Source organism: Adiantum capillus-veneris, chromosome 13, assembly GCF_014529385.1.
Source record: "Adiantum capillus-veneris isolate H3 chromosome 13, ASM1452938v2, whole genome shotgun sequence".
NCBI classification, from domain to species: domain Eukaryota; kingdom Viridiplantae; phylum Streptophyta; class Polypodiopsida; order Polypodiales; family Pteridaceae; genus Adiantum; species Adiantum capillus-veneris.
In genome coordinates, this window is record NC_140943.1 from 128716545 (window position 1) to 128726114 (window position 9570).

The following is a 9570-nucleotide window of genomic DNA, read 5'->3' on the forward strand; positions in this document are numbered from 1 at the left end:
GCTATCTTCCACCAGCAGGATGATAGTGATGTAGGGGGGGCGACCTACACTCCAGCCTGCCACAGAGCTTACTCCACAGGAGTGGTGCAGTGAGAGAGAGGAGTGTTGGGAGCTCATCAATGGCCAGACACTCTGGTTCATCTGGCGGGCCCGTTGCTTCCGCATCTTTGAGGCTCGCCCTGTGCCACCAGTAGAGACTGTTCGCGATCTTTGGCTAGAGCTGATCCACACTCTTAGAAGACAGCTCGAGAGACTCCAGGGCAGCTCCGACCGCATGAGGGAGCGTAGAGAGGCTTTCCTTTGACTCTGGCGTCCTGGGCCTTTTTACACAATGGTCCAGGGTGTACTCAAATGGCACTACCGACCACCTGTGTGGCTTTTCCCTCCTCCCATCTCTTGATTTAGCCTCTCTGTACATTTGATGTGTTTTCATTGGGAGAGTCTCCCCATCATGCTTGTTTTAGCCCTCTCTCGCAGAGGTGGTTGTAGCCCTATGGGCAGTTTCATTAACTAATAGAAGGATATTTTTCACGGAAAAGAAAAAAAGAGTATGGTCGTGTGAAGAGGATATGTTAGGGTACTTGGAAGAAATCGTTCTACATCAGCCCGTACAACTCCAAATTTGAGACACGAATGGACAGCCATCCAACTGTCTCTCCTCCACACCACTTCTTCACCTCCTAATCGGGGTCTATACTCGATCAAAATGACCGTCCAAATCTGAAATTTACTACAGCCAATAGACAACCTCTCTGTACTTGCAAAACACGTACCAGATCTCAGAAAACTCGAAACGGATGCCATAATACCAGATCTGAATCTGAGAAAACAGCAAGCTAATTCCTCTTCAAAAACTCCAAAAAAACACCTGAACATGTCGCATAGACCCTCCAAGGTCAGATCTAACACTTGAGCTCTGATATCATGTCAGAAGTGGCAGTGGAAGATGGAGGGATGTGGCTGAAAACAGCGCCCCAACAGGTGCAAAACCTCTAGTAACTGGTAACAGGCAGCAGCAACCTCCGAATGTGGAACCTCCGAGAACAACCCCGTCATGGTGGTCTCCTATGACAAGCAATAGCAACCTCCAAATGTGGAACCTCTGAGAACAGCCCCGTCGTGGTAGATGTGCAATAACGCCAGAGTTGGAGAGTCGCCTAGATCAGGAGAGGGCACAGAAGAAAGGAGAGGGATCTGCAAAAATGCAAGGGATGCAAAGAGAGGGAGGGGGATCTAGGGAAAACGTTAGAGAGAGGAAAAACCCTAGAGAGAGAAACGCTGCAAAGAGAACCTGGGAGAGAGAAAGACCCAAAAACCCTGGATAACTCTGCAATGCACAATATTGATACTACATGGGGGAACTTGCCACGTTGCCCAACCTCTTCAAAAACCCCATGACCCTGAAAAATAGGGCCTAAAACTGGAAAAAATAAATTCCTGCCCGTAGGTGGAAACATCGGCCAGGGGTAAAAACCTCTCCTAGAAAGAGTAAAAAGTTCCCTGGCCATCTAAGGAAGAGAGAGCCTAGAGGCCAACAACTCCCTTTGGAAGATAGGCTCTTCCCACCGAAAGTGCTCTATGTGAGACAAGATAACCTGAAAGCCACCAAGAGTATCAGTGAGCAAGGAACTTGCTTCCAAAGGCAGCTGCTCAATGTCGGTGGGCTTTTTAGCACCAATTGCAGCCATGGAGCTGAGGAGACACAAAAGAGAGGTAACAGGATGGTTCTTCCTCTTGATTTCCCTCAGTAGATTTCCTAGATGTGAACTGCTTCTTATCTATCATCTTTGTCATCGCAAGAGCAGTCTCGGCTATTGTAGAAGACAGTCCACTTGCTGAAGGTGGCTCCTGTAATATAAAGCTGGGGAGGCTAACTCCGAAGAACACAATAGAGAAACTCCGAAGCCTGCAAGAGGAGGTCCATTAGTAGAAATCCAAGGAGAGCTCCATCCCAAACGCACTCCAACACCCCACCACAAAACAACAATAAAAGATCAAGGAAAACAAAAATTATAACAGAGAAAATAAAGAGGAAAACCAAGAGTAAACCGAAAGAGCATTGAGAGTAGTAGAGAGAGAGAGACTATGAACGAGCTATCAGGTGCAAAGAACAAACACTAACACATCATTAATCAAGGAGAGCAGACTATGGGCCTCTTCAAAGACATGTCCTTATAGTTACTCTTGCACACTTGACAACTCAGCACTAGCAACCCGTTGGTAGACTTTTGACATCACAGATGAGGCCACCATATCATATCATATAGTACTCTTTCACACTAGAGAGGATTTGCAAGGAGTCAGGCTTACCCAACAGATTCTTTGTCAGATGGTATCCATCCTTTCAAGCATGACACACTTGGGAAGTGAGGGCCTTGTTATCTCTATCTGCTCCAGCACTTCATCACGGAATTGATACAGACTGTCTAGGCATCCAACACCTCAGCACCCTCACTAGTGCCTCATGTCCGATTTCTCCAGAGCCATGGACCCAAGAGAAATTTAAGAAGGAAGCAGTAGATCTGTAGCCTCGCAATCTTGTTTACCCAAAAGGGTTCGGTGCTTCTGAGTTTTTGAGAGCCAGCCCGGGCCACCCCCTGCCACCATTCAAACTCCAAGTGATCCGTACACTCAGAGGACATAAAGATTTCATCTAGGGCAGCTCGATCGAGGGTTGAGAGGCAGTGGAAGGCCTTCATTAGCCTCTGGCAGCCAGGATCATGCCTCATACTGGAGCAAGACCTCCATTGGTAGTACAAGCCACCTATTTGGCTCTTCCCCCTCCCATTTTGTGATCAGCTTGGAAGGCGGCTCCAGGACTTCAGTAGCCTCTGCCAGCCATGGCCGTTCTTTATGGTGGAACAAAGCCTCAACTGGTAGTACAAGCCACCTGTTTGGCTCTTCCCCCTCCCATTTTGTGGTTTAGATATTGTACATTTTAGTTGTATATAAAGACAGGCTCCGCTCTTGTACATGTTCCCTCTCATTAGGGTTTGATGTAGCACATTGGGCAGATAAAAGGATCTATAATGTGCAAAATACAAAGAGCAACAAGAGAGAGAGACGGAGGCAGGCACGCACACTCTTACTCAAGCATGCACAGAGAGAAAATAACTTACATAGCCCATATAAGCTTCCAGCTCCACCACGAGCTTCCGCTCGCAATTCATGGTGCCCGTGTAACAATTTTGTACCTCGGTTTTGACCAGCTCAAAATTAGGGAGCGTGACACCCTGGGCTTCCCACCCCCACAGCAGCAGAATTACAACAGTCACGATTCCCATCTCTCCTCCTGTCTGTGTTTGCATCTGTGCGTGGTGTAGGGCTCAGCTAGGAGGGTGAATGGGGGGGAGGGGGTCTCAGCTCGCTTCGCAAGTGTCCAAAGCAGCAGCAGTTAGTTGTTAGTTGCTCTTTCTCTCTCTTTCTCTCTCTCTCTTTCTCTCTCTAAAGCCCATGAGAACGTGGGGCCTCGTCTATATATGATACGGGGCCCGTTTGAAGGGATGAAGGTCCAGCTGAAAATAGACGAGGTCTGCCATCCATTTTTTTTGAAGGGCGAATTTCGCTCTGGGCAGTGGGAAAACGACAGGTAGGCTCTCAGGCGGACTGCAAATTAAAGTTTGGGCTCGTTCTCTGCATATTGTTTAGCACCGCGCCGACAGGCTCATTTCTCTGCATACTACCCACGCGCAGCACCGATGGGCTCATTATGTGCATATTGCCTTGCTCATACTGCCTCGCGCTCATTATCTGACACAATCTTTGAATGAGTTGTTGTGTGTAGCTTAGGACATTGGGAACTTTGAAACCACACAAAACCTGCCGAGCAAAAGGTCTCCCAAATGCCGGTTTACTTTGGGAACTAGGTCAGTTTTGGGTGCTTACATCTGTGAGGGCATCTTGATGCTTGTGTACTTATGGCTCCAAGAATGTAATGGAAGCACATGCACCTTTGTTGCAAGTGGAGAAATAGCGTTCAAACGATCACGTGGGCGTTTTTGAAAGTGAATGGCAAGCGGAGGCGAAGTGGACAGTGATATTAACATAAGGGAGACTGAGGTATGTATCGATTGAATACTTTTGATTTTTGGGTACATCATTGGCTTCATTGATGCTCTCCTTATTGAAAGGCTATTATGTTGTACAATGTTTGATGATGCGCCTTGTCTAAACTTGAAAGTCGTTAATGAGACATGTCACGGGTTGTGCTTGTGTATGTATAGAGGTCATGTGATTTGTAAGATCAATAAACTTCAATCTTTTTCCGTATCTTGGTCCGGATGTGCCTCCATTTATTGAGGTTGTGGGGGCAAATGGAAAAGTGGTACGTGAGTGTCATGCGTCACAAATGTTATTGATAGAAAGGTCTCATACGAAAGGCGATGTCTTCTCATTATACATCTAAAGAATGTGCACAAAATCACTAATATCCATGTTCCAGAGCATAAATCAGGGCCGCGAACAATGTTTCCTAAATCTAAACGCCAATACATGACAAGATTTGAGAATGTTGCACATAGAGTTACGGTGGCACGAAGAAAGTTTCACAAAGATTTAGAGCAACGAGCAACTAAAGAGTGGGAAAGAGTCTATGACCCAAAAGGGAAATCACAAACAGAATGGAAACACGCTTGGATCAAATCTCAAAAGATTGCATGGGAAGAAAACATGCCGAGTAGAGTAGCAAAGATGGAGACAAAAATAAAGCGCAAGTACAAAGCTCGCATGAATGGGGTCCCACATGCTGTCGATGCCTCTCATGAGGAAAATTATAGTGCCGCACGAAGAAGAAATCAATGATTCTGAGGATGGGTCTTCCATTGTAAGTTTTGTATAATATATTGTGCAAATTTCTTTTCCTTCAGAAGGGTTCTTTTTTATATTTACTCGATTCACAATTTGTTTGTTATTATATCTTGTTTCGTCATCGACATCTAGCTTTATGCATGCCAAAAGGATTACTTTCGTGGTGAGCCACAACCACCTTGTATGTGAGAGCCACGATTTGAATATGGAGCAACTTCTGGATAGGTTTGTTGCTAATATAGATTTGTATAACCATGTAAATCTTTCAAGTGTATTAAACAAAGGTAAACAATGTAAGTGTGTTCATTTTAATGTAGGTGCCATAAAGGAGTTACGTTTCTCTTGCGATCAAGTCGGGTTAAGCTTGAGTCGGAGCTAGATGTCCAAGTTATCGACGATGTTTTAGATCTTGAGGCTTCGACAAACATTATCAATCTCTTTTCATTGTGAGGGAAATAGCACTATAGTAACGTAGATTTTTATCATGTTATAACTTATTAAACTACTATTTGATAAATGGATGGAAAATATATTAGTGCAGATGTTCTCTCAGCAATGTGGTGGGTCGACAGTATGTGGTACCCTTTTGTCTCGGAGCGTACTATAGGAGACCATACTCTCGACAATTTCTTTAGGACTCCCGATTTAGGAAGTCATATCTTTACATTCTTCGTCGTCTTGGATAGATATGATTATTTCAATGTTACGTATTACACAATAGACCAAAAAAAATGTGGTCTAAATTTGACCTCTTTGTATAGATCTCACTGGGTTCTTGTGGCATTTTACAATGCCCATGTGGTATGCATACCTCCTCTTTCTCGATGACGTTCATCTTTACTGCTCTTTGACTCACTCTCAATTGTCACCATGGAGAGACTGTTACCGAATGTGTCTAGGTATGCATTGCTTTTACTCCTTCAAAATGATTGAGCTGTTTGTTAACTTTCAATCAAATGCATGCATTTGGTTGAAGGGTACTACAGCATTTAAGTACACACTGTTCAAATCTATAAGTCAAAGAGGAGCTAAAAGATCTCCGAGAATCGTGCAAAATCATTACTGCAAAGGTTGATAGCTTTAGTGTAGTTTTCTTTGATTGAGTACTGGCATTTTCATTGATAATTTATTGATAGTTTGTTGTTTGCAGTGTCCCCAACAAACAAATGCAATTGATTGTGGATTATCATGTAATGATTGCAATGCATTGAGTTTGACAAAACAGTATAAACATCGTCCCTTAACTCCTTTGGAACTTACATTTCAAAACAAACATGCATATGTTGAGGCCACTTTTTTTTGTTAGATCAAATAGTTACAATTAAGTAACTTAGCACTATAATACCTGAGGCATGAGATTCTCCACCCATGCATTTTTGGTATGGAGCCAACAAAGTAGAACACGGCATACAACTTGATACTTTGTTCCATTGGCGTCAATATACTCCAACTATGCAGGTCTTCATCCACGACCTTCGATATAGCCTCTAGCTCTTGTTGTGACTTATCAATCACAATAGCCGACAGACAAATGTGGACCATTCTCTCAAAGACTATGTGTAATCTCGACATAATCGAGAGAAAACTTTCTCTCTCTCTTCCTCTCTCTCTCGCACACGCATATACACACATACTCACACACACAAACACATTCACACCCACGCACACAACGAAGTGTGCTTTCTCATCCAATCACCCTCAATCACAACCAAGTTGATGGATTGGGATCAAGAAAACGTGGAAGGTGATCATATGCTTGAAGAGTTCTTTGATGAGGATTCAAGAAATGCGAGTAATGAAAGTATTGATGATGACTTTGAGGTACTCCATGAAGAAGGTGATGTTCTTGGAGAAAACAGGCCTCTTGATGATCAAATGGTTAAGGTTCTTTCAGATCCAAATCTCTATATGTCCACGACATATTTTTCATTTGATAGAGAGGCATATAATTAATGATAAGAGTGCTTCAAAGTGGCCTCTCCACAACATTGGAGACTCTTAAAACCTATGACTCTAGAGACATGTTGGATTTGAAGATGTAGTGCAAGATGAAGGATGAGCTTCATGTTGGACGTGATGAGGACGACAAGCTATGTTATATTTGAGAGATTCGCAGATGGTGAGAGTTCCATGTGTTGAAGATTGGGAGGATATTGTAAAAGTTTCCCACACTGTTGAAGGATCAAAACACCAAGGGTTTAATAAAACCCTAATTTCTATCAAGTCTAATTGGTGCATTGAAGTTAGGAAGCATGGTATATCTACCATATACATCAAGAGTACATAAATGCTTGTGGGTGTAGCAATGCAACTAACGCTTCTCATTCAAGATCATGGTGTCGAGCCTCCAAATGTGATTACTACAGTCATGTCCGATATAGAGAGGCACCTAAAGACCATCATGATCGAGCACAAGACAAGCTAGTGATGGTCCGCTCTTCCAAAAACTAAGGCGCATCAAAAATTGTGATTGACTATATATGTCATCGAGGTGCACCACCTCGATGAAAGGGAGATAAAAAGAGAACAAGGACATCAAAGAAATGTGGTTGTCCGTTTAAAATACAAGTGACAACTACCAATGGGAGTAATGATGTTCATATTTATTTAAACACTAGTCACAATGATCATATCTAAGGTTCAAGAAGTGATATATATCACTTTCCCGTCCATCCATCCGTAATTGAGTGTTGCATAGAAGACCTCTTTGATGTCGGGAATGCTCGATATGTTGCTTCCATGTCATTGTCAAAAGAAGGATTTCACATGGAGCGAGCCTCCCTTCTTGATTATACTATCTACAGGTTCTTTATGATACCGCATGAAACCAATATCTTGTCTTATCAAATGTGTTATCCATGTAGCACTTTGACTTGCTTATTTAATAAATTGCTTTATACAGAGGATACCCTCTCAGTGATCAAGTTGATATAGGTCGCGTATCAGATGATGATTGGGTTTCTATGTATACGTAGGCTATGAAATTGTACAAAACCAACAAGGCAATAGCTTTGTCATAAGTCACAAAAATTAATTTAAATTTCTTTTCTTCTTACATTCAAATTTTCATGCATGTGGTTTATTGCCAACCGTACAATCCAAAAGCAGTTAATGACAAAGATAAACCTTTTATCTTGATATTCAAGATGACTGGATGCTGCAAATGGCCAAGCGATTCTCTACAAATAACTCATGGGCTATTGATAGCACATTTAAAACAAAAATATATGGTTTACCATTGTATGTTGCAGTGTTGCCAAACCAACAAGGTGTTAAGGGACCAATTTGGTTCATGTTGTGTACGACAAATCCTAGTTGTCATCATGTGTGCCGAGATTACATACAGTGTGAGTCAGCACATTATTTTTATGTGGACCGAGAGTTAGACTTTTTCAAGTAGAAAGAGTGAATGCTACATATACTTGCATGAACATAAATGAAGGAATCTACATTTAGCTTGACTTCAACGCACAAATAAAAGGCGTCGTGCCACACCGTTGAAAGTTATGACTGTGCCAAGATTACTTTTTGTGCAGAGATTACAATTCCACGGTGCCAAAAAAATCCGCGGTCCTCAATGAATCTTGATCCAACTTTTCACTACCACCCTTGATCCCTTCACTATGACCGCGTGTTACATATAGATGAGGAACGTGGGGATCTATGCCCTCAGGCCTCGACACTTAGGACTAAATAACCCAGGGTCTTGAATGAAGGACCCGTCATGGCTAAGAAGTGGCTCGGTCATCTGATTTCAAACGGACATGTTCGAGTTTACTTTTTCCATCCTAGTTTACTTTTCCCAACAGAAATTACCTTATAGGATTTATTTTGCACCTTAAGGACAACAAAATGCACGCACCTGCGTTGTGAGCTCATCGCACTACCATGGCCTCAGACGTGGGTTCGAATCCCGGGGGGACGCTGACCTCGCTTTTTTGTTCGTCGTCTAGCGTCCTCGAGATGCCTGCGTGCTCTACTTGTCCCATGATGGGGTCTTCATTGAAGGCCCCGTGCTCTTTAGTTACGAGGGTTCCATGCCTTTAGAACTATAAAATGCTTTGTATTTTTATTTGAACGTTTTCCCACCAGTTGTGGATTTCAAAAAATGTCATTTCAAGGTGAAAAACTACCTCAAAAGGAGTAAAATGTGCTAAAAATAATTTTAAAAACTTGTTCAAAAGGGACCAAGAATCCCATATCAGTCACGATGTTGCGAGGGTTAAGCTGGGGGGTGCTTCCTTAGCTAAAATAGCATACTATACATGCAAACTAGCGTGCAAGCTTGTTCAAAATGCGTTTAGAGACCATGAGAAGTGTGTCCATGTAGGGTTCCACACCTAGGGAGCTAAAACATAATTTGTGATTTGATTTGGGAAATTTTCCCACCCATTGTGGATTTTTAGGCTCTGAAAATGTTGCCATGCATATGATAGTGATGAGTGTGAACACATATGACCGTCGAGTGTTGGGGTAAAGGCGGTGCGCCTTTGCCCGGGGTCGGACGTCCGATGTCCGATCGCCCGTCCACCGTGTGTACATACCCTTATTCATTATATGCATATGAATAAGGAGCTCCTAGCTCACTATTTCCAAAGGTTGTCCCACCCACACCATCTCAAGCTTCTCCCCTTCCTCGCACGCACCGCTCACGCACGCATACGTGCACATGTGCACTCACAAGTGGTATAAGAGCTACAGTGATGAACCGTGTCCGCAATTGATTTTCGATGACCGATTTGGAAGCGACGGATCTTATTGGCT

General features: G+C 43.1%; 1 protein-coding gene and 1 pseudogene across 1 annotated transcript in view; one reads left to right on the plus strand and one right to left on the minus strand.

Annotated features, from left to right (window-relative positions):
• The window catches only part of LOC147444852 (uncharacterized), a 228254-nt gene extending 224067 nt beyond the window's left edge, over nucleotides 1-4187 (minus strand). Inside the window, exon 1 of the mRNA XM_086527379.1 lies at nucleotides 3120-4187. Within this exon, the coding sequence (XP_086383505.1) occupies nucleotides 3120-3308 (189 nt within the window). The 5' untranslated portion in view covers nucleotides 3309-4187. The remainder of the gene's footprint in view (nucleotides 1-3119) is intronic.
• A 542-nt stretch (nucleotides 4188-4729) lies between these two features.
• LOC147444857 (uncharacterized) lies at nucleotides 4730-6112 on the plus strand (annotated as a pseudogene).
• Nucleotides 6113-9570: the final 3458 nt, after the last annotated feature.